The sequence below is a fragment of the Cyprinus carpio genome, chromosome B24 (genome assembly GCF_018340385.1).
Source record: "Cyprinus carpio isolate SPL01 chromosome B24, ASM1834038v1, whole genome shotgun sequence".
Classification (NCBI taxonomy): Eukaryota; Metazoa; Chordata; class Actinopteri; order Cypriniformes; family Cyprinidae; genus Cyprinus; species Cyprinus carpio.
Window position 1 is genome coordinate 21008575 of NC_056620.1, and position 25305 is coordinate 21033879.

Below are 25305 nucleotides of genomic sequence, written 5' to 3' on the forward strand. Positions count from 1 at the left end.
TGTCTCGTTCTAAATTTCCTTAAAGAGACAATTAGGAAAGACATGAATCTACTGCTCTTGACCTGTCTGATGTTAAACAGCTGTTGTATATGATTTAAGATATGTCAATATGCATTTTCAGTGTCCAAAGACAACATTTCACCGCTTAGGAGGAGTTCTGCTTGCCACTTAGACTTTACTAAAAGACTAATAATAGTTATAAATACATGTTAATAAAACAAAAAATGACTCCTCGTAATGAAGGATACAATTGTAACAAAAAAAATCATGTAAAATGTTTACTCTAATTGTTAAGGTTACTGTATAAATGAAAGATATCAGTATTGTCTTCTGTTGAATGTTTTGCTTTCTTTTTGAAGATGCCCCCCATAAGATGTATCTTTTATTGTTCGGGGTCTTATAGATTTTCAAATAATTGTATGAAGGTTAAAAGAAAAGTGAAAATAAAATTAGTCACCAATAAATAAGTGCAAATAAGTTCTTTGTGGATGTTTCTTTTTTTTATGCATCATTGAGCCTACTTCACATGAACACCAAACTAGAATAAAATAGAACTTACCAGTGAAAATGCAAGTCTTTATGCTTAACATTATCAGAGAGACACTTTTGGGCCTGTTAAACAACTTAACACTACAAAATTACACACCCATGTGCTTTTTTGAGATTGTACTGTTTTAAACAGATTGTTCTGTTTATTTTTATCAACTAAATGCTGTTGCCCATCATAGAATACATATGTAGTGCATATAGCAGTTACTTTTTCAGTAAATCGTTCAGATGTAGATGATTAATTTTATTGATAATATCAATATATATATATAAAAAATGTTTATTTTATTTATTTATTTTTTATTTATGCTGTTTGTATTATTTTAAAGTACTATTCAATTTTTGGGAAGTGCAAATGCCTTTGTAAGGATTGACTAACTTATTCTCGATGAACCAAGTTATAGTAAACCAAGTATGTTTACTATATAGCTATAAGCATATTAACATTATGCTATTCATGTAGGGTATATAGTTATCCCAAGAGGTGTTGCAGTTCTGCAGCTCTAATACGTTACTGTAAGTCAACAACTGCATCTTGTGTATTCATTTAAAAGATTATATGTGACCCTGTAGCATAAGTAGCACGGGTATATTTATATTTGTAGCAGTAGCCAACAATACACTGTGTGGGTCAAAATGATCGAATTTTTCTTTTATGCCAAAAATCATTTGGCTATTAAAGATCATGTTCCACGAAGATATTTTGTAAATTTCCTACCGTAAATATAGCAAAACTTAATTTTTGATTAGTAATATGCATTGCTATCTAACTTCATTTATACAACTTAAAGGCTATTTTCTCATTATTTAGATTTTTTGCACCCTTAAATTCCAGATTTTCAAATAGTTGTATCTCAGCCGAATATTGTATTATCCTAACAAACCACACATCAATGGAAAGCTTATTTATTCGGCTTTTAGATGATGCATAAATCTCAATTTTGAAAATTTACCCTTATGACTGGTTTTGTGGTCCAGGGTCACATATGACATGGAGGTTCATATGATCCGGATATTACCAGCCTTCGTCGGGCTGCCCAATGTATGCATTGATATTTTACTGTGCACTGGTGTTGGGAAAAGAAGGATACAGCTGTAAGCTTCCTTTTTAAGTTACTAATGTAGTTTTTTTTTCACTGATTGCAACCTGTCTGCTGCATTACGGTCTGTCTGTGTGTGTGTGTGTGTGTGTGTGTGTGTGTAGCTCAGATTTTTGAGACTCTGGCACCCTCTGGCATGTAAACAAATGTATTATTGTATATTAATATTAAATGCTTTTTTATTTTACAACGGAATATTAAAATAATATTTCTTATTTTGTTTTTATTCAGATAATTGTTTATTTTTGTTTAGTAATAATAATAATTATTCTTTTCTTCTTCTTCTTCTTCTTCTTTTTCTTCTTCTTCTTCTTCTTCTTCTTCTTCTTCTTCTTTTTCTTCTTCTTCTTATTTTATAGCCATATTGATATACAATCACAAATTTTTGGCCAAATTTGCAGCCCTACAAACAATCACAGCAAAGCAGGAAAATTTTTATTGCATTTTAATCGCAATTGCATTAAAGAAAACTGTTTTTTTTTCCTTAATTACTCCATTTTATTTTACAGTCAAATATTACAATAGTAATATTTCGTATTGTTTTCATTTTGAATCATTCTATATTTTTATTTAGAATAATTTTAATTATAATTAATATTATTTTATAGTCATGTTGATATATAATCACAACATTAAGGCAGCTCTACAAACAAGCACAGCAAACATTAAATTTGAAATTGCATTTTAAACTTCAATTTAGATTCAGAAAAAATTACAATTTAATTTATTCCCCAAATGGTACAGCTCTTTTGGGATTGATACGCACTTCATATAATCACTGATGTTTTTGCTCAGGTTGTGTCTCAGATAGGCCGCGCTCTGCTGGATTTTGTTTGGGTCGTGCGCTTCCACACTGACCAGTAAGTTTGTGTTCTAGGATGCATTATATTACATGCCTACATCTAATGCTCTCTCTCTGGCTTTAACTGTAGGATGGTGCGGAGGGGCGTTATGTTTGCAGTTTGTGCTGTGTTTCTGAGCATGCCGGCTGAGAACTTACTCACAGAACTCTGTGATGACCTGATGGAGACCAGAGCCTGGCTGGCAGCTAGACAGTGCTTGTTTGACTCTGTATGTGTTTGAGTATGTATATGTTATTCATATTGTGTGCAGATGTGGCAGAGAATGATTGTGACGCAGACTGCAGGAGTTTGGCGGTACAGAGTTTAATGCTGTTGGACAAAAACCATAAAACACAGCTGCAGATCCCAGATATAGAGACCTGAGGAGGGCTGACAATATCTCACACTCATCTGGAGAAGATTTTATGATCATGACATGCATCCCTAATTACTATGGCATTGTTCCTTGGATTTCATGTATTGTGTTATTTTTAATGTTTAGTGACTAAAATAAAGAGCTTTTTATGGCTATTGAAGACTTCTGTTCACAAAACAAAGTTGTTGTTTTTTTTGTTTTTTTTATGCTGTGAAAAAACTCAATTTCATGTATCATTTTATGTCTTAGAAAGCATTTTAGTCTGATTTGAACAGCTGCAGATATACATAGGGTCACCAACTCCAACAAGGCATTAATAAAGGTTACCAAAATCTGTTATCCCCAAATAAAAGTTAAAATGGGTTGGTTGTTCATGACAAACACCTATTATCAAGCTGCAGTTACCTTAATGCCCCACATGTGTTCTAATATTATTATAAAAAAACACATCTTTTTAGATTTTACTCTCTTTTCATCTTTTTTTTTGAGGCGGAGCGCACGTTTTTTATCTGCGCCTTTTCGCTTTTCTTCTTGGGGTTGTCCGGGCAACCGAAAAAGACGCTTCACAGCTAAAGCCGCATCGTAAACAACGAAGGGCAAATTTCAAACATAAATACATATGCTTCGCGAAAAACACACGGCCATAACGGCTGTGCTGAGTGGAAGAGCTCTTAGGCAAATTCTTTAAACAGTGAGTGGTTATTTGAAAGGTTTTTAAAGCGGCAGGCTTCGGTGTGGATTAGCTAACAGAGCTAGCGACATATTAACTAACGTTTAAAACAGATGTAAACAACAGTTATCATTACACTTAACCATTGAGGCTGAAATAGCTTAAAATATCATCAAAATAGTTTTCCCAGCTTTAAAAATACATCTTATCTACAACTTTATCAGCGCAGCAAACCGTTAACTTTGAGGAGTCACACTTAGATAAAAATACCATGGTAATACCATGTTTTTTGATCATCGTAGCATGGTAATGACGTGGTTTTAGGCATTATGCTATGTTTAGTGCTTTACCTGCAACAGGTGAGAGATGATTATACATCGTCAGTAACACAATACACTACTGTTCAAAAGTTTGGGGTCTGTAAGATGTTTTTGAAATACTTTTCTGCTCACCAGGACTGCAATTATTTAAACAAAAATACAGTAAAAACTGTAATATTGTGAAATATTATTATAATTTCAAAAACCTGTTTTCTATTTCAGTATCTTTTCAAATGTAATGAGTAAATCAGCATATTAGAATGATTTCTGAAGGATCATGTGACACTGAAGACTGGAGTAATGATGCTGAAAATACAGCTTTGGTCACAGGAATAAATTACATTTAAAAATAAATTCAAAAATAAGATGGTTATTTTAAATTGTAATTCTGTTTCATAACTTTTAACAGTATTTTTGATCATATACATGCAGCCTTGGTGAGCATATAAGAGACATCTTACAGAAACGTTAAAAAAATTCCAAACTTTTGAAAAAACTTATCATTTTAGTTTTAACCAGTAGTTCACTTAACATTTAATAGTTAAATTCAAATGTTATTTTATGTTCCAGTATTCTTTCATGAAACAGTCTCAATGATGATGAGTTTTAATGTGTTCTGTGATATCTGTGTGTTTTAGGGGGAGCATGTGATGTGTTCTCATTACAGCCAGCAGATGGCAGCAGTGCAGCTCACACCAACTTCAACACCAACACACACATCACCTTCCACACAGACACACACATCAGAGCCGTGCAGGTCACCAAGGGAAGATGCATTTAATGTGGCACATTCACACAGCAGCATTTAAAAACTCACGTCTTTTTTTCTAGTTTCACTTCATTCTGCAAATGAACTGCAATGATTTTACCATAAACCCTCAAGATGGCATCACTGTTCACGACGTATGAGGAATGTAGACACAATATTTTTTTATTGCCACATGACCAGAACCAGTGGAATTTATTTTCACAACTTTTACAGAAAAGAAGAGCAATGTTAAAACTGATTAATATTATTATTAAAAATATCCAATTGTGCTAAATTATTTACAAAATCATATTTGTTATATATTATGTATTATTTATTTATGTTATGTGATATAAAAACAATAGCAATAGATTATTTTGTTAAATTATTTAATCACTGTGGAAAAATGTGATTTTTTTTTTTTTGGTTAATATTAATTATGACTTATTTTGTAAAATATTTTGTATAAAATAACAAAAAGTTTAGTGCAATGTAAACGTAAGCTTCTCTAACGTTTGTATTTTTTTGTTTGTTTTTAAGAAATTTCAGTCACAAGAGTGTATGTGAAATATGGAAAAGTGGATTAATAATTTACAAAAGGATTTGCAATGCAAATCTTACTCAAATACTGAAAAAAACCCTCTGCATAGCATCAAGGTTTTTTTTTTTTCATTGTTTTGTCTTTTTTACATCTTTTTTAAAATCAGTTTATACCTGGTTCAGAACAGACACAAATACAAAAAATATAACATTTTGATTAAATTGTCTCTCTCTTAGAAGTGTTTAAAAAAATCTGAAAAAAATGAAATGATGTGTATTTTTATAGTCTTGGTTCAGTTTGATTTCCATACTAAAAACAATTTTATTTTTGAAATTTTTATGTATCTTTTCCAGGTCAAAATAGACCTGATTACATTAACTGAGTTAAAGTGTATATGAAAGGTTTTTGTCTTTCCTGGCAGGAGGATGTGTTGGTGGTGACGTTCTTTGTGACACAGGAGCACGGTCTGCTCCTGCAGGACTCACAGCCTAAACCTGCTACGCTGCTCTCTATACTGGCTTTAGATACACCGTATTAATATTATATTGGCAAGGTACAGACAAACAAGATACAGGCACCCTTCATTCCTCTTTCTGTCATTCTGTATGCATTTCTATTTCTCACCCTTTTACTTTATTTTTTCTGAATGCGTTGTTTTATTTTTTTCTCATTCTTATTCTATTCTAATTGTTCTGCAACTGCTAAGCTCTTATTTCGGAGGGGAGGCCTCGTTCTCCCTGATGTGAGTACCCTCACAATTACCCAGCAGTCATTTGGGAGAAGAATCATCCCATATCACTCTTCCTCTTTTCTTTCAGATTTTTGAATTTGTTTCAGTCTACAAAGAGTCTGTGCGTTTTGATAAAGGTGTATCTTTAAAAAAAAGTCTCTCTGTCCTCTCAGCTGGGTGCGGGTGGAGATCAAGTGCCTTCGTCCCCTCAGATGGTTGTACGGCGAGCCCTCCGAGACTTTTTGGGGTTAAGAGAGCTGTGAGAAACAGACCCGAGATGCCATGCTGAACTTCAGCTTCTACCTCACTATAGGGGACATGGACGAAGCATTTAAAGCATCAAACTCATCAAGAGGTACACACATAAACACCAGTTCAACACTCATGCATTCACATCTTACCAGAGCGATGAGGTTCATAATGAGTGAATGTGCAAGTCAGAAATTAGATTGGTAGAACATTTGAAAGTGCTTTTACGGCCACTTTTTACATTCAGCTGCACTGCTTTTTAATTGTTTTTCTATCTGAACATGCACTAGACGGTTGTCTTTGACCATTCTGCTGTGGCTTGCTGTTTTCTCAGCATCTTGTGCATGATAACTGCATTTTCTAGCCACTGTGTCATGTTAAAAGCAGTTTTTACTAGTGAAAATGTGTTCTGTGTGAATGGCCCTTTCAGATGTCATCACTTATTTTCTGTGCTTGCGTATCAAAGACTAGATAAGTGTATAGTTTGTGTGATAACAGTCATTTGTGTAATAATATGCCTCCATAGACAGCATTTTTGAGAATCCTCCTGTGAATCTAATGGGCAAAAATATTTTGTTGTTATATATTGTTATATATATAGAGGGGTGTTGTGTTTTTGATTACTCAGAAATGGTGTTATTGTTAATTTTTGAATTAACTATTTTTAATAGTTTTAGTTAAGTTGAAATAAAATATAAAAAAAATTAATTAACTATTTTTAATAGTTTTAGTTAAGTTGAAATAAAATAAAAAATAGAAATTCAGCCTTGGCCGCTAACTGAAATAAAATATTTTGAAGGTAAAATACTAAAATAAATAAAAACAAATATCAAGAAAAACTAAATAGAAAAATATAAATAATATAAAAAAAAATTACAAAAGCGCAACAAAATAACTAAAACTTAAATGAAAATGAAAATATAAAAGCTATAATGAAAAATAAAAGCTAATTCAAAATAAAAGCTATAATAGTATATAAATAATAAAAAAATTAAGCTGGTTAAAATTCACAAAAATATTTGAAAATGTTCGCATAGAAAGCTAATTGGCTGTTGCTGATCCAGTGCTATTTTAGTATTTACTTGTATACTTTTATAATATTTATTAATATTGTAAATTATCATTTATTTCTATATTTTCTATATAATTTTTTAATTTTTATTTAAGTTTTAGTAATATGAGTACTTCAGCCTATAAACTTATTTAATTTTCTAAGTATTTTTTTTGTTTATTTAATTTTTATTTTTTTTTTATTTTTTTTTTTTATTTTTTTAATTTTTTTTAGTTTTTTTTTGTTTTAGTTAACAATAACAGCACTGTACTGATCATCTCAAAATGATCTTCTCGAAGTACTGGTGAATTAATCCCTTGGTGAATTTATCGGTCAGTCACAACTTAAAATGCTACCTAGTTATTCAGCTCACCAGGATTTAAAACACAGGCATTGCCCTTGTGTTCGACTGAGTCACTGTGAGTGAATTGAACTGTTATGTTTCTGTGTTGTGTGTGTATGTGGTGGAAGTTGGAGTTGTTATGAATTTACCATCCATTCCAGCGAAAAGGGAGATGCTATGTTAAGAGATCTCCATCATAAAAATAATTTCCCACTGATAAATGAGGTAATGGATGTTGAGCCGGATGTTTCTATTGTATGAGTGCTGTCACTAATTTCAGACACAAAATGCATTCCCTGTCATATTTCCAGAGAGGATATTGTGATCTAAACAGACACACACACACACTGCAGTCTCCCTGTTTGAATGAAATATACAGAAGTGGCTTTTGGGAAGGGTGTGTGTGTGTTTCATGTTTATAATGGGAATTGTAATTGTATTTTGCGTGCTTGTAAGGTTACTGATGTTTATATGTAGGTGTGTGTAGCGGCTTCCCAAAAGACGCCGGAGTGTATGAGACCACTACCGTAGAAGACACAGATTTCCATGACTGTACGGGGTGTGTGTACTGTACATTCCTGCTGTATTGTTTTAGTTCATTTTAACAACAGATGAAACGGTGAGAAGAGGAAAAGAGCTTGAGTTGAGTGATCTATTGATGCCTATCTTTAACAATCTCATTCTCAAGAACTGTGACGGATTCCCATAGGGTTTGTCTGTGGCACGGACTGTCGGATATGTTTATATGACCTATAACCTTTCACCTTTTAAAGGTTAGTGCACCCAAAATATTTCCTTTCATTCCAGATCTGTGTAACTTAAAATAACTTTTTCAAAATGTAATTTCCTGTGATCAGAGCTGTATTTTCAGCATCATTATTCCAGTCTTCAGTGTCACACGATCTTCAGAAATCATTCTAATGTGCTGATTTGCTGCTCAGGAAACATTTCTTAGAATAATCATGTTTAAAAAAAGTTGTCCTGCTTCATATTTTTGTGGAATACTTTTTTTCATGATTCTTTGACAATTTTCGGGTGAGCCGTCCCTTATTCATACCAATAGTTTCTGTGGATATAATGAAATTAATTACTCTCATCTTATCATCGTTCAAGTGTCAGTCTGGAATCAGGGGTCACAGTGGAGTATAATGTGTGTCTCTGTTCATTTCCTCTCATTCAGACTGTCCTTGACTCTCTTCTGTGCTCACTGATCTCTCTCTCACACACACACACAAAGTCAAACCCAGAAAATCCCCTTTGAGTGTTGAATGGCTTTATGTTTATTTTTAATAATATTATACCAGTCCCACTCAGGGTGAAATGTGAAATTTTAATAATATATTTAATATAGCTCTATATTATACTCATATATGGGTACCACAGGCACAGGTTAGCAAATATTAATGTCTATTGTTTACTGAACTGATATAGTTCCAGTCTATCACTTTCAGATGGTGACTATACAGAGTTTCCTCATTGGCATCTTGTAGATTATGTAATATTTGATGTCAATTGTCAGATGAATGCACATGCAGAAGTCAATAAAATCTTTTTGGTACCAAATGACCAGACCTGCATAGAATCTGCACCTCCAGGTTTCCATTGCATCCCCTTCACGTATTCATACATTGAATATTTTGGAATAATTTGATAACACTCATACTCTTTATAACATATTTTGCCATATTTGGGTGTCATATTTAGTGTACAGGTAGTATTTTTGTATTTATTATTTTTTTTTTTGTTTTTTTCTTGAATATATTCTGCTCATCAAGCCTGCATTTATTTGATCAAAAATACAGAAAAAAAATGTAATATTGTGATATATTATTACCACCTGAAATAATATTTTTCTATTTGAATATACTTTAAAAAAAATAAGTTATTCCTGTGATGCAAAGCTGAATTTTCAGCATCATTTCTCCAGCCTTCAGTGTCACATGTAACATCCAGTCTATCACATGATCATTTAGAAATCATTCTAATATTCTGATTTATTATGAGTGTTGGAAACAGTTCTGCTGTCTAATATATTTGAATGAATAAAAGGTTAAAAAGAACTGCCTATTTTATTAAAAAAAAAAAAAAAAAAATTCTAATAATATATATTCTAATAATATATTTTCTTTACTATCACTTTTTATCAATTTAACACATCCTTGCTGAATAAAAGTATTGATTTTATTTTAAAAAAAGAAAGAAAAAAAAATTACTGACCCCAAATTACTGACCAGTAGTGTATATTGTTATTAAAATTAAAATTAAAATTCAGCTTTGCATCACAGAAATAAATGATAATTTAAAGTATAATAAATTTAAAAACAATTATTTTAAATTGTAATAATATATCACAATATTAAATTTTTTTTTCTGTATTTTTGATCAAATAAATGCAGACTTGATGAGGCAGAAGGAACCTTACAAAAATATTAAAAATAGTGATGTTTCCAAACTTTTTGACCTGTACTGTGTATATATATATATATATATATATATATATATATAGATATATATATATATGTATCATATTATATATATCTATTATATGTTATCATATATATAATATATATATATGTATATATATATATATATATGTATAACAATAAATAAAAAAATATATGTTTTGCATAATTTTAATGGTTGTTATTTAGGAAATTTTTTTGGTTATTTTTTAATTAGTGAAAAAAAAAAAATCTCCATGATTTCCATCTCTTTCCCTCTTAAATTGTTAGATTAAATATATTGGAGTAATTTGACAAATAATAAAAAAAAGAAATTACATTTTGCTTAAAATGAAGCAAACAAGCATGTTTTCAATTTAGCATATTTTCCCCAGAGTTCTCATTAAATTATTTCATTTTTGGTTATTTTAATAAAATAAAAAAAAGCTCAAAAGTAAAGCATTTAGACATCAGATCTGCAGGCAAATGTGCTTATTTGTAATAAATATGTCATAATGGAAAATATTGCAATGTTTCTAAAAATAGATTTGGTTTCTTTATGCAAAACACACACACAAAAATTAGCAGAGAACATGTATAAAAGTGCAGATTCCATGCCGGCCGGCCTGTAAAGGACTGTATTCAGTTGACCTGGGAGCAATATTCAATGCCTGGACTCCTTTTGAAATCTGAAACTCCATGTTTCATAGAACTATAACAGATATGTGTGCATACGAATGTGCTTCTACTTTCTCATTATGAACATAAACGTGTCAAGATCCAGCTTGATCTTTATCTGTCTATTGGATTCTTCGCAATCCACAGTGCTGTTTCTGTGTTTAAATGCGTTTCAAAAGTCTTCCATTTAATCCACTTTTTGCAGTCACATGATCACTGCCCTCATCATTCCAGGAGATCAGTTCCACTTAAAATAATAGAGCTGCTCTCCAGGTGTATTTGTGTCCGTCCGTCTAAATATCCACCCTGTGTTTTGTCTCAGGTGAGGTGTATCTTTGTGTCAGCATGGCGACTCTACATAGTCATTGTCTAGGCGCGGCCTGAAGGGTGTGGTCAGAGATCGGCTGATGACGATGACCGACGGAGACATGCAGTCATCACGCCGATGCAGAATATTCCAGATTAGCATGGCGGCTGCTAGCGTGGCAAACAAGCAAGCAGCAATGTTAACGTAGCAGGCGTAGGACAGGTGAGTGTAGGGGCCGATCCTGTAGAACGTCACCAGACCGATCACCAGCACAAAACCTGCAGAGAGAGAGAGAGAGAGATATAGAGGACTTAGTTTAAGAAGATGGTTTAAAACCAGCAAAAGCATCAATCTTTAATCCTTGTGCTGTGCTGAAAATTCTTTGTGTGTTGGTTATAAATCTCTCATGTGATATTATCACCATATCTTGGATTCAGTCTTTTTCAAATGTTTTTTGTAGGGCTTTTATTTCCGACGAGAACTACAACAAGTGTAACAAGTGGTGAAAAAAAAGAAAGTAAGTAAAAATAAAAATTAAATTAAATAAAAAACGAAAATATACAATAAAAATATAAATTGATTAATTCATTTAGGGGAACTTTCTGTCCACTAGGATGATTTATAGAATATATTTTAAGGAATATATGTTTTATAAAAATACTCTTTACTTTTTTTTTTATACTTTTTTTTTTTAAGAGATCATAAATTTAGGGGATACATGCATTTAGAAAATAGAGTAAATATTAATATCATGCTGTCTTTAATCATAATATTTTTTAATGTGTGATGCTTTTAAAAACTATTAAAATAGAGCATTCATTTTATTATTATTATTATTTTTAATTCAGTAAAATATCTTTCAATTTAATGTTCCACTTATCATCATTACATTCCAGTGGGCTATATAGAATAAAACAAATCCAATTCTACCTAAATTTGGCTTTTATTAAAATAAAAAAATCACGTTTAACAACTTTTTCTAGTTCTTAATGGTGTTAAATTTGCCTGAATTTCTCTATTTTGGGTTTGTCTTTTAAACATAGTAAAATTTTACTTTGCCAGCATAAAATCAAAATTGAATCAATTTATTTTCTTAATGCATGTTACTGGTTTAATTGTGAACAGTTACTCTATGCCTTTTCATAATATTATGTAAAAAAAAAAAATGTCATGACCAAGCATTTTAAAGCATAATAGAGGTTTTCTCAAGAAAGTTTGGTTGTGATGAAAATAAGATATGACATGAGAGCACAGAATTTAAATTTTTTTTTTACACATAATTAGCTGAACATTTTGCTTTTAAACTCTCCTGAAGCTCTTTCCTGGTTCATTAAAAAAAAAAAAAAAAAAAAACATTCTCTAGAAAACACCATTTGTATTTGTTTTTTTATAAACCAAATAATTTTCTTTGGTTTTTGAAAGCATGTCACATATCTGACCACAAAGCCTGAACCCGAAACATTCATCACAACCATAATAATAGCTCAATCTTCTTCCCTTTTGACTGATTCCAGTTGGTTTTGGCTGGTTTTGACTAATAGGAGTAGTACGTCTCCTGCTTCCTGTAAAGACTCCGAGCACATGTGTTATTAATAACTGCGGCCTGAAAACACAACAGCAGATTCCCAGAAATACAGAACGTAGAGGATGTGAGATGAATTCAGGGCAGGAGAGTAACGAAATGGAAAAAGTTACAGTATTCAGATTGTGTTACACGTGCGTGTTTTATTAAGGCAGAAAACAAGAGCGAGCGAGGTGTTCATTTGTTCTGTTTTTATTCTGAATGCAGCTTTTTTTGGCTCAGTGTCATCCCTTTTCCTTCCTTTTCTCCTCTATACTTCCATTCTTCCTTCCTTCCCTCCGTTTCATTCAGTTTCATCTGACGATTCTTACTCACACTTGTACAATTGAACTGGAACATGATGTACAATAACAGGTTCGATTAAATTTATTCAGGAACAGATGTTTTTCTCTCTTTGCTTTACATATTGCTCTCTCTCTGACTTACTTTCTCATGGACAGTTTATTCTTGATAATTCTTGACGTTTTTATTTTCCAAAAAAAAAAAAACCCTCTCAGATCTGTTTAGTTGTTTGTAGTCTAACAGAAAAAACACCCATGAAAAATCACATCCATATATCCAGCCATGTCCAATTTTCAGTCAGATTGTATTTCAAGTAGTCAAATAGCTTGTGATTTTAACATCACATAAAGTGCAGTTGTGTATACTCATGTGACATTCAGTATGTATTTAACGGTGAATTGGTGAACAAGGGTTTGATTTCAGTTTCAGCGTATGCTTGAATGTGTAAGTCCTCTTTTATTTTTGTTTAATTCATTATTACAATTTAAATCCTACAGATCACACTGCATATCAATATTTAGTAATTACATTTTATTTTTATTTTATTTATTAATTAATTGAATTCATTTTTTAACTTTAGTGTATAATAATTACATCTTATATATATATATATATTTTTGTGGTCAACCGATATATCGATAAGGCCGATATATCGGCCGATATTTGGCATTTTTTTAAATATCGGCATCGGCCGATAAGTTTTTCTGCTTGGCCGATGTGTTCGATGTGTTTGCTGTGGTCGTTAACAGTTCTGTCTAATACGGATAGAAGTCTGTCTAATAATCAGATAGAACGGTTAAACAAAGGAATTAATGTATAAAAAAAGTATTATATAATGATTGCTTTTATATTATTAGTAATAGAAGGGCAAACGTTATAATACTTTCTTGTTTGCTGTCAGCATTAAGTAAATACACATTTATATAATTTAAACAAATCTTTGAATGACTAATGAACATTTAATTTCACAAACCTTGCAAACTTAGTCGAATCCAGTTGTGAGATCTTGTGATGTGTGCATTTTTGTGTGACGGTGTGACGGTTGGTCCGTGTTAATTGAATGCTTTAAACTTTAAAAGCGTGATTTCAAATTATGCTGCGCTTTATGCATTTGCCCACTGTCATATTCATGTCAGTTTCTCTGTGTGCTGTATGTAAAATGAGTGTTACCTTGGCTTTATTTGAAAAATATGATTCCCAATGGAAACAAACTTCCCAGAATACTGAGTGCCCAGTTGGTTACAGTGTCTACTTACTTTTTAATTATATTTTTTATTAAATATTTAATTATTTGTGAAAAATAATTTGTCATCTAAAGTATATGTATGTTTATTTTACACATTTGTTTTTTAATCCATTGTCAAATGATTTCAGATATCTTAAATATTAATTCAAATAAAATAAAAAAGTATATTGGCTTTATATCGGCTATCGGCCACCCTGCTGTGTGTGTGTGCGATATCTTGCTTTCCAAAATATCGGCATCGAATGTTAAAAAAAACAGTATCAGTATCACTAATATATATAATTTGTTTTTGTTTTGTTTTTTATCTGTAAATATTCATTAGCCTCACAGTAGGCTATTTACAGTTGCCAAATAATGTGCTTGTGGTGCGGTTCATTAATATAGATTTCAAGATGTTCATTTGCAAGTCTGTGTGTATATTGCCCTTTTACAACAGCTTTTCAATTGGCTTAATCTGATTTTTGATCCAAAGAAATTTTTTTATATTATTAAAAGCATACTTTACCCAGAAATGCCATTAGACTTCCATAGTATGGAAAAATAACCAGCAACTGTTAGGTTACCAACATTATTTAAAGTATGATGAAAATGAAGTGAAATGAAACTCATACAGGTTTGGAACAACACGAGGGTGAGAAAATGATTTTTTTTTAACTGATTTTAATTTTTGGGTGAACCATCCCTTTAAGCTTTCACTCTCATTAACACAAAGTAGAATAAAACTGAAATTAAAAGGTCCACAAACTAGTCTTGAGCCATCATCGTTGTGTCCTTGAGTGAGGTGTCTGAGGGAAAGTCCCTGTTCAATGGCACCGTTGTGTTCGAGTCTAGTCAGTGCACTTAAACTATGAGAATATGGTAGGAAAGTACATATGGATGTTTGTAAGGAGTTGATGGTTTGCCTGCATCTGATTGGTTTACTTAATGGAAGCAGTTTGTGCTTGTTTATAACTTACACTGCAGTATGAAGACAATTGTTTTCATTTTGTCAGACATAGTCTGTCCCTAGAGATTGTGTAAACAGATGCAGTATTGCGTGGACAATTAATCAGGACACTTGTTTCCTCCACCCATCTCACACACACACACACACTGTGAGAGATTCTAGACCCGTCCTGATGAAACATGCTCCTCCGTGGCGTCACATACATCCACATCTCTTTCTTCCCTATTGCTCTGCGCTTCTTAAAATATCATTAATTCCCGTTGAAGTCCGTGTCTAATAACTCTGACACTCGTTGGCCCCCTCCATACTGTCACACTCCCCCTCCCCGTCTTTCCTCTGTGGCTCTGGGTTTGCATAACAGGTAGTTACAGACACTTCCTCGTCCTGAGCAGGGATATCCTGGCGCCTGACTGTCGCTCTCTGGAGCTGCGCGGCTGCCGCTGGTGCTCTGGACCCCCGTTAGCTAAATATAACTATTGTCACACTTAAAACGACACACACATTGTGCACTATTAGCTGGACTGATATACTTCACTAGTAACAGACCACCATCGTAGCACAATCACAGCCATGGACGGCTTTGCTGAAACTGAAAAGAATTTTTCTAAAACGAGACTATCTAGAGCTCATTATCTTACAAAGGAAATGACCAGAGTGTCTATAAAAAATGACCTGAGGTTAAGAAAACAACCGCTGTGATCAAAGTGAATTAATAAAACATGACTGCTTCCACAACGCTGGGGTGTTCTGTGTGGTTGTTAGAGTGTTCTCAGCTGTTGTAATAGCATTGTTTGGTTGTTATAGCATTGTTTGTTGGTTGTTGGTAATGTGTTTTTGGTGTTTTTTATTGCTGTTGTTGGGGGTGGGCGATATGACCAAAATCTTATATCACAAGAGTAAGTTTATATCACGATAACGATATACATCACAATATAGTTAGTTTGCTTTTAATAAGGTTTTTATGATATCAAAGTTTTTGAGCTCGGATCCTAACTCGAGGACCTTTCCCGATCCCGCCCCCTTAACTCTCTCCCACTTCACTTCTTATCAGCTCTGATCTGTCCTATCATAATAAAGCCAAAAGTCCCTCAAAAAGACACTGCATAGTTTTCACTGTGTAAATTAAATTTCTCATTATTAAAGTTACAGAAGTGATTTAGATTTTCTCTCACTGTTGTTTGATTAACAGCTTATTATTGTGCACGGCCTGCGCACACTGCTCAGACTGCACTCAGAAACATTTGATTGAGAGCGGATTTTTGTGTGCGGTCTGAGAAAGTCTCTCGGACTGCACTCAGTATAGTGCTGTTGTTTGCATTTAAAAGGCTTTAAATCATTTGTTTTTAAATTGCAAAAAAAATGTGTGCAAACAATAAATTTTCATAACCACATGCACCGCAGTGCATAAGCACGATAAAGACGATAGTCCAAAATCTCTACAGGTTGATGCATTTCTACTGGTTAATCGTGTCAACTGTTATTTTGCCCACACCTAGTTGTTAGAATGTTCTTGGTGGTTGGTAAGGTGTTTTAGGTCATTGCTAGGATGTTCTGGGTGTTTCTATAATAACTACCACACCAACTGTCCATTCACTAGTAGTCCATCAACGAGCATGTGTTTATGTGAGTATATTAGTTAGCATTTAAACATCTGTGCAGATAGTATAGTTATGCAGCAAGCACGCACAATAAAACAAGATAACATCACAGCTAGCAAACTTTCATGGGACGTCAACAGCAAGTTTTGAAGAGGCAGGCCTGCGTACATCCCAAATGGGAGTGGATTTAATTTGTGAGCGGGCCTCTGGCCAGGACTCTGTTGTTTCCTGTTGAATTGTGTGTAGCTTCAGGCCACTGTGCTTTGTTGATGTTTGTTCTGATACAGATCCTCAAAGCTCCATCTTTTTTTTTCCCAAAAAGCAGAACAACAAACACAGGACAATAGAAGCCGTATCTCTGAGGACAGACGGTTTGATATTGAAGAATTAATGTGTTGTTTGATGGTGGGTGTGTGGTGTTTGTGTCAGGCTTCTTGAAGCTCCTCAAAGGGGCTATTAGTGTTTGTTAGTGACTGTAGAAGTGGGTTTGAACACTCACTGGCTAACTGGAACAGGGCAGCGATGGCTTCCTCCCACCACTGAGAATCCTGGGTAATATGGCTTATCTCCAGTAACCCAAACAGGAAGATTAGCTGACCCACGGTCAGAGCCACCGTAGCCATCAGGTTACATGCCCGCATCATGTCAAACTGAACTGCAATCAGAAAAAAAGAAATGTGAATTCTCAGATAGTTTGTAAATGATTCAGTGACTTGATTCACATATACATGTATGAGCAGAGGATTGTGTATGTGTGTGTGTGTGTAGGTAGAGGATCTGAATCATTGTAAGGAAGATCCAGCTGCAGATGTCTATAAGACACAACTGTGCCAATGTGGGTGTCACTTCCTGAAAGACAATCCTTCACTGTGTCCATCCGTTTCCTATTTCTAAATCAGGGTAGATGGACAGACGTGCCAGGCTGCATGATACAGGCCAGCAAATCTCTGCTTGCTTGTTTATCCAGTGATAGTTAGATTTGATATAAGAATTTGAGGCTGCCAATTCATATGAAAAAATGAATTCATATGAAAAATTGACACTTTTTAGCAAATTGTCGTGTTGATTTTCTGACTAATCACAAATATTATTTATATACGTTTTTATTTTTATTATTACATGTGTGTGTACATAAATAAATATAGAAAATCAAAACATATTTATAAAAAATATGTTAATCAAAGTTGTATGACATTTCTAAGTATTTCAGTGTATTTTTGCTAAACATTATAAAATTGTGACATTTTCAGTGCTTTTCAACAACATCACTTTCAGTAAGACATGCTTAGATATTATGCTCACAAAATCATGCTTAGCTCTGAAATAAATTCGTTATATGTTTAGCAATATTCCTGTTTGATTGTACATTTCCTAATGATCTGTTAAAAATATATGTTAATAAAAGTGTTATCTTTTACTGTTAAATAAAGTGCATCAAAATGTGCAGAAATGAGTTTACTGCAGAGGCTGTATTAGCATCTATTCACCGGAGACTCACGTTTGACAGTGCTGCGTGACTCCTGATACCCCGCGAGCTCCGATCCCCAGCTGAGTCTCTGGCAGGCTGTGTCCTCATGCACACACGCTCTCCAGAGCCCCACGCTCCGCCGCCGTCCGTCATCCTGCACCTGCAGCACCCAGCTGGAGCTGAACGTCGCCACGTTGTTGAGCACCAGAGAAAGCAGGGCCACCGCCGCTGCCACCACCACCAGCCTGCGCACGGCCATACACCCTCCGGGGCACCCGAATTCCTGAAATGTACACGGGCACACTACGCAGAAACGTAGAGCGGCATGAATGCTGTGAGAGGTTAGCTAGAGGACATCACCACTCATTCTTGAGTCTTGACAGGAGTCTCTAACCCTCTTCCTCAGAGTCGGGGGTCACTTCTGCTCGTAAAGCTGGACGCTGGACCTCCAAGGCCATCACATAAACACACACGCTTTCTTAAAATCGCTCTGTTCTTCTGTTGCTCTCTGCCCGTCCGTTCCTCCCCCTTTCTCCTCCAGATGTGCGCTGGCTGTTTTTTTTCTCCTCGTCTCCCTGCTGAGGAATGTCTGCGTGATGCAGTCTCTTGTGTTTCTTGTTCTTTTCCACACTCGTTTATCTCAGATTACTCGTCCTAGCCAGTTTCCCATGTTCACGTTCGAGCATATGTGTGCTTTATCCCTGAAAAGCTCAGAAGGACTGGGATGAGAGGGTAGGAGTGCTTGGGAATAAGTTCTCTCTCTCTTGGTCAGTGACAAACACGTAACTCCAGCTACAGGATGTGTTTCCTGGAAGGAAAGTAGACAGAACAGAATGCAACCCCCGTCCTCTTTCTCTCTTTGACTTAGTGAGCTGGTTATTAATGGAGCAGGAGATGAAATACCATCGATATCTTTGGTCTAGTTACACTTAAATATTAAAGTTTAGTTTCTCTCTTAAAAATAAAGGTGCTTGATTAGCATTGATGGTTCTGTGAAGAACCTTTAATTAACATCCCCGGAATCTTTCCATTCTACGCATTCTTAAAAAGATTCCCAAAAAGAACCATTTTGGGTTCCCCAAAGAACCTTTCAGTGAACAGTTCTTAAAAGTTTCATTTTTTATATTTATTTGAAGTATTTTTTTTTTATCTGAAGAGCTTTTTACCAGCAGTTGTATAAATATTTTTTTTTTTTTTTATTTTTATGTATATTTTAATAATCTGAAGGAACTTATATATACACAAAAAAACTTTTATGGAATGGTTAAAGGTTCTTCATGGAACCATCAATGCCAAAAAAGAACCTTTATTTTTAAGCATGTTCTTTTTTTGGCATATACGGTTCCATGAAGAACCTTCAACGTCCATGGTGCATAAAAACTTGTTTAAAGTGTTCTTCAGACTAAGAAAAAATGGTGAAGATCTGTTTACTGAAACGTTCAAGGAACCAAAAATTGGTTCTTCTATACCCTCACTGACAAACCCCCTTTGAAACTTTTATTTTTAAGAGTGCAATAGTGGAAAAAGGTTCTTTAGACTACTAAAATGTTCTTCACACTAATAAACATGCTTCTTTTAAGAATTGTACTTTAAAAGGTTCTTTTGAGGTTTTCTATGGTATTATTGCGAAAACCACCTTTAGGAACCTTTAATTTTAAGACTCCTGTATATGATTCCTCAGATCACGTATGTTGTTGAGGAGAGGTGTGCTTTGTGTCACTTACTGGACTATAAAACAAATGACAAAATCCCACAGATGCACACTGAAGGAGCCAAGAGACTAGAAGAACATAGAGATTCAAGGGTTTTTTGAATTGCAACCACCCAGAACAATGTAAAAATGTACTTTATTCAATGTTTTATCCAACAAAAAAAAAGGGGGGGGGGGATCATAATTCTCTTTCTACTTTTCTGTTGTTTCTTTTCCAGTTCTGGGCCCCCAAAGATTCAGGGAATTTCCTGTTGCTTAGCTCTAATAAACAGCCCACATCTGTATCTACTAAAAGCCGAATGGAGCGAAAAAATGAGAGAACGGGGGAATTTTGGATAAATAGAACCAGATGGGAGTGGATAAAAAAAGCAGGGAGGGCACGAAGGGCCAAGCGAGTGGGAGAGAGGGAATGTGGGCCAGAGAGTGTTGGGTGTTGATGGGTCATTCCATGCATAGCTGGGACGGTTCGCTCATGAGGTGGAGCGGAGGGAGAAACAGCAGAAACACCCAAAGAGCAGCTGCTAAGAGTTCCCACAAATATCATCTTTAAAACATCCTCTCACCCTTTAAAGACAGATTTATTGCTTCATGTTATGTTTCAGTGCACTTTTCCACACTTTTTTCAGAAAAAAAGAAAAGAAAACTGCATTTGGAATATTGACAAAAAAGAGTTAAAACCATGATGATGTCATTGTAAACCTTTTTAAGTTGGAAAAAAAAATTTTTTTTCTAAAGCAGATGCATCTGAATCTCATTAAATAATCACAAAATATTAGAAAAGTCATGGAAGTTAGTGTCAAAAAGTGTGCTAACAGTCTCTAGTTGTTTAGAAAAGCTTCTATACACTTTTGCTTAAAAAAAAAAGTCTGTTGATTTAAAGAACCTGAAACATCAAATACGTTACCAAAGAACCATACAGCAACTCAAAGGGCCCCTGTGGAACCTGTTTTTTAAAAACTTTCTTCTGTCAAGTTTTTCTGTCTTATAGCCTTCTTTGAGACATCTCTGGCTTTTGAAGTGAACTGAATGTTTTGTGTGTTGTGTGTATGTGTGTCTGCATTGAGGCAGTGTGGGAGAACATGGCACGGATGTGTGTGAAGAGTCGCCGTCTGGACGTGGCGCGCATGTGTCTGGGGAATGTGGGAAATGCGCAGGCCGCTCGTGCTCTCAGGGATGCTGAAAAAGAGCCAGAGGTGGAGGCACAGGTGGCCGTTCTGGCTACACAGCTGGGCATGCTGGTAAAAAGACACATAAACACTTTCCAAAAATGACCTCTTATGTCATATATATATGTCTCACTCTGAGGTGTGTCACATTATGGAAGCTGAATGCATTGTGAATGACGTTTCATGTCGTGTTTAAAGCACGCAAGCACAAACACAGCGTTGTCTAAATAAACCTAGAGCACTTGGAGCCTCTCTGTCTCATTCAGTACAATAACAAGAACTAAACATTTGGATTTAAACATTTGGGTTTATCGCAGCATCTCGCTCTTTTTTTCGCAGGAGGATGCAGAGCGTTTGTATAAGTCATGCGGGAGGTTTGATTTATTGAATAAGTTTTATCAGGCGGCAGGTCAGTGGGAGCGGGCGGTGGAGACGGCAGAAACGCACGACCGTGTTCACCTCCGAACCACTTATTACAGCTACGCCAAACACCTGGAGGCCATGGGAGACAAGAACCTAGCGCTGGTGTAGTGAGTGTCACAGCTGTGATACACCTCCAAGATCCAACCAGTATCAAAACCCTGCCTATCATTTTATTTTGATATATAAGCATATTCTACTATGTCCTTTTTATCTTAGTATAAATGCTATTGTTCAAAAGTTTGGGGGTAGTCGCATTTTTGAAAGAAGTCTCTTTTGCTCTCCAAGGCTGCATTTATTTGGTCAAAAATACAGTAAAAATTAGTAATATTGTGAAATATTTTTACTATGTAAAATTACTGTTTTTTGTTGTAATATAAATTAAATTAAAATATAATTTATTTCTTTGATCTGAAGTTTTTCAGCATCATTACTCCAGTCTTCAGTGTCACGTGATCTTCAGAAATCATTCTGATATGTTGATTTGCTGCTCAAGAAACATTTCTGATTATTATCAGTTGTGCTGCTGCTTCATATTTTTTGAAAACACTTTTTTTCAGGGTAATAGAAAGTTCAAATGAACAACATGTATTTGAAAAATACATTTTTTGTAACAAATCTTAACTCTCATATTTGATTAATTTAATACATCACTGCCGAATAAAAGTATCAGTATTTAAGAAAAAAAAAAAATCTGCTCCCTAAATTTTCACTACCAGTCAAATATTTGGAATAATTAAGATTTTTGTATGTTTCTAAATCAAATGAGAATGATTTCTGAAGGATCATCTGACACTAAAGACTGGCGTAACGGCTGCATAAAAATTCAGAAATAAATTGCATTTTAAAATATATTAAATAACAAAGCAGTTATTTTAAATTGTAATAATAGTTCACAATATTTCTACTGTATTTTTAATTAAATAAACATCCTTTTTTTTAAATGTAAAGAAAATATTTTTAAAAATCATAATTATTGTAATCTCTTTTGCATATCTGATCGAAAATCATCAATAAGTAATAAATAAATAGAAGAAGAAAAAAAAACTCTAAATGTGGTCTTAAAGATTTTTTTTACTTGTAGTTTGTTTGTTTATATATATGCATGTGTCTATGTATGTATTGTATACATTATCTCTATTCAGTCCCATTCTATAGTTTTGAGAAGTCAGACACACATCGGTTTGAAGTGCCGAGAATGCTGATGGAGGACAGTCTTTCACTAGAGATCTACATCAATAAAATGAAGGACAAGTGAGTTTGATTCATTGATTCATGATTCTGGTCCCTGCAGTCTGACATGGCTTTGATATTCTCTGATGTCTGGTGTGTGATTGGCCAGGGATCTGTACAAGTGGTGGGTTCATTATCTAGAGAGCCAATCGGACATAGAGGCTGCGCTGCATTACTATGACCTCGCTCAGGACTACCTGTCTCAAGTGCGCGTGCACTGTTATCTAGGAAACAACCAAAAGGTATCTTGATTAAAGTTGTATATTTGACAGGCGAGTGAGATAGCCAATGAGACGGGCAACAGAGCAGCATCTTATCATGTTGCACGGCAGTACGAGGAACAGGATGAAATCAGCCAATTGGTGCACTTCTACACACGAGCACAAACCTATAATAATGCCATACGACTGTGTAAAGAGAATAACTTAGACGAGCAGTCATGAATTTGGCACTGCTTAGCAATCCAGAGGACATGATGGACACGGCAATGTATTACAAAGAGAAAGGAATGCATGTGGACCGAGCTGTTATGCTTTATCACAAGGTACATCCAAATAAGTTTATGCACTGTCCAATTTTACCACTAGGTGGTGCTGATCGCTTCTAAAAGACGGCTCCATTCCTCTTTTCCAGGCAGTTCATGTGTCTAAGGCTTTGGAGGTAGCTTTTGCCACAGAGCAGTTTGGAGCTCTGCAGCTGATCGCAGAGGACCTGAATGAAAGCAGTGACCCTGCCTTACTAGCACGCTGCTCTGGTTTCTTTATAAAACACGCTCAGTACCAGAAAGCTGTAGGATTGCTGGTGGCTGCCAAAAAGGTAATGCACACCATGCACTGTCATACAACTAATAATTTCATATCATACCATTTATGCATGCAAACTGAACAAAATGGCAGTTTACAACAATAAAACAATAACCGCAACTCACGATTACTTTGTTTAGTTTAAGTGCAAGCTGCAGTTTTGTCGTCTGCTGCTTTAAATGATCAATCTCTTGAAGCAAGATGGATTCTGATTGGCTGTCAGTGTGTTTTATCATTCATTAGCTGGACAATTTGTTCCTATCATATCATTCCTCTTGTCATTATTATCATAGTTGTGTTCTAATTCTGTTTTCATGGAATTAGAATGTTTATTAAAACTAGTAATAGTAGAATTATATAGAAATCACAACAGTGTTTCGTAACTGTATGCATGTGGATTTTTGTGTGTAGTACCATGAGGCGCTCCAGTTGTGTTTGGACCAGAGTTTGACCATCACAGAAGGTCTGGCAGAAAGTCTGATGGTGCCCAAAGATGTCTGAGGCCCGGAGAAAGGAGCTGCTGGAGAAAATCGCAGACTGCTGCATGTGGCAGGGCAAGTAAAACTTAGCCATTAAGAAATACACACAAGCTGGAAACAAGATCAAGGTTTGACCTGTGCACAAACCCACAGCTGATTTAATAATCAATAATAGCTCTCATTTGGTCCTTACAGAAAGATTTCACTTAATCTTATGACATGGTTCTTGTGAATACTTGATTCTGATCAGATGTTGATATATAATGAAGGCAAACAGTAGAATCAATGGTTATCCCATCCATTTTCTATCTTGGGCTAGTTTTATGTTTCTCGTTTGTCACTTCCTTTTTCTTACTTCTTAAAATATTTTCAACTCAAATTAACCCTGTGAAGCTTGCTGTGTATTGATGAATGAATTTCTAAAGGTCTTTAAATTATAAAGATGATCAAAACTTGTTTTACACATTTATTTCACATTTATTTGTTCATTTCTCAATCGTCATTGTATTGCATTGCATTATATGATTGATTATATGACATAAAACTAAGCATCTCACTGGGACATTAATGGGAGCTATAGTGTGACAACTCATATTTGTATGTACTTTATGTATCAATATGTATTGTAGTAGTCCGATATAGGTCTTATTGATTTTACATTACATGCAAACGTAATTTAATCTTACTTTCTGGCCTAGTGAACTATATGCATTGCATGAAGGCTTGCAAACAGACTCTTGATTGCACTCGCTTTACGAGATTATCCTGCATGCACACTTTCACTCGTATCTAAGATAAATCTTCACCACTTTCATCCCCAATATGTGTTTTGTCATCATTACACCGATACGGCTTATTCCAGAGCAGGTACAATACCAATACTTTCATTTTTGGTTATTAGACTTTCCAGCAATTGCAACCAAACTTTAAACGAGCTCCTACAGGTAATTTTGGGTTTGGTACTGCTGTGCATTCCCGGGTCCGAATGACAGCTTTTGTATTACCAGTTTCTCATGTGAACTGTTCCAACAAAACTGCCTGTGTGAAAGCCTCCTTAGTATTTAACAGACACCATAGCCATGCAATACTCTGGAGGAATGGTTTTCACCATTATTTACTTGCCCTCATGTCATTCAAATCCCTCTCAATGCTGTTTTTTTTATCTATGAAACACAAAAGGGATTTGAAGACACTTTATGCAGGTCTGAAAACCTACATTTCAGTCTGTTCCCAACACAAATTTATTGTATGAACCCAAAAGTATTCAAGGTTAAAAAGTTGCACAGGATAACAAATTTGGTCACTGTAAGATCTTGTTTGGAATGACATGAGTGTCAATAATGGATTGTCATTTTTGGACGAACTATTCCTTTAACATCTGTTTCTAGTTATATTTTGATTAAATATTGTTTTTGTATGTGTATTA

At 34.6% G+C, this 25305-nt stretch overlaps 1 protein-coding gene and 1 pseudogene across 1 annotated transcript; one reads left to right on the plus strand and one right to left on the minus strand.

Annotated features, from left to right (window-relative positions):
* The first annotated feature begins 5540 nt into the window (after positions 1-5540).
* LOC109049165 lies at positions 5541-25298 on the plus strand (annotated as a pseudogene).
* LOC122142180 (transmembrane protein 204-like) lies at positions 10195-18847 on the minus strand. Its single transcript, XM_042751753.1, has 3 exons — positions 18098-18847; positions 17099-17254; positions 10195-11223 (listed from the first exon to the last, which is right to left on the minus strand). The coding sequence occupies exons 1-3, from the start codon at positions 18324-18326 to the stop codon at positions 10979-10981; spliced, it is 630 nt and encodes a 209-aa protein (XP_042607687.1). The 5' UTR covers positions 18327-18847; the 3' UTR covers positions 10195-10978.
* Positions 25299-25305: the final 7 nt, after the last annotated feature.

Coding starts and splice junctions, on each gene's coding strand:
- LOC122142180 (XM_042751753.1), bottom strand. CDS start 18,326: ATGGCCGTGCGCAGGCTGGTGGTGGTGGCAGCGGCGGTGGCCCTGCTT. Junction 17,255..18,097: donor GTCACGCAGCACTGTCAAAC/GTGAGTCTCCGG, acceptor TTCTGATTGCAG/TTCAGTTTGACATGATGCGG. Junction 11,224..17,098: donor TGCCCTGTTCCAGTTAGCCA/GTGAGTGTTCAA, acceptor CTCTCTCTGCAG/GTTTTGTGCTGGTGATCGGT.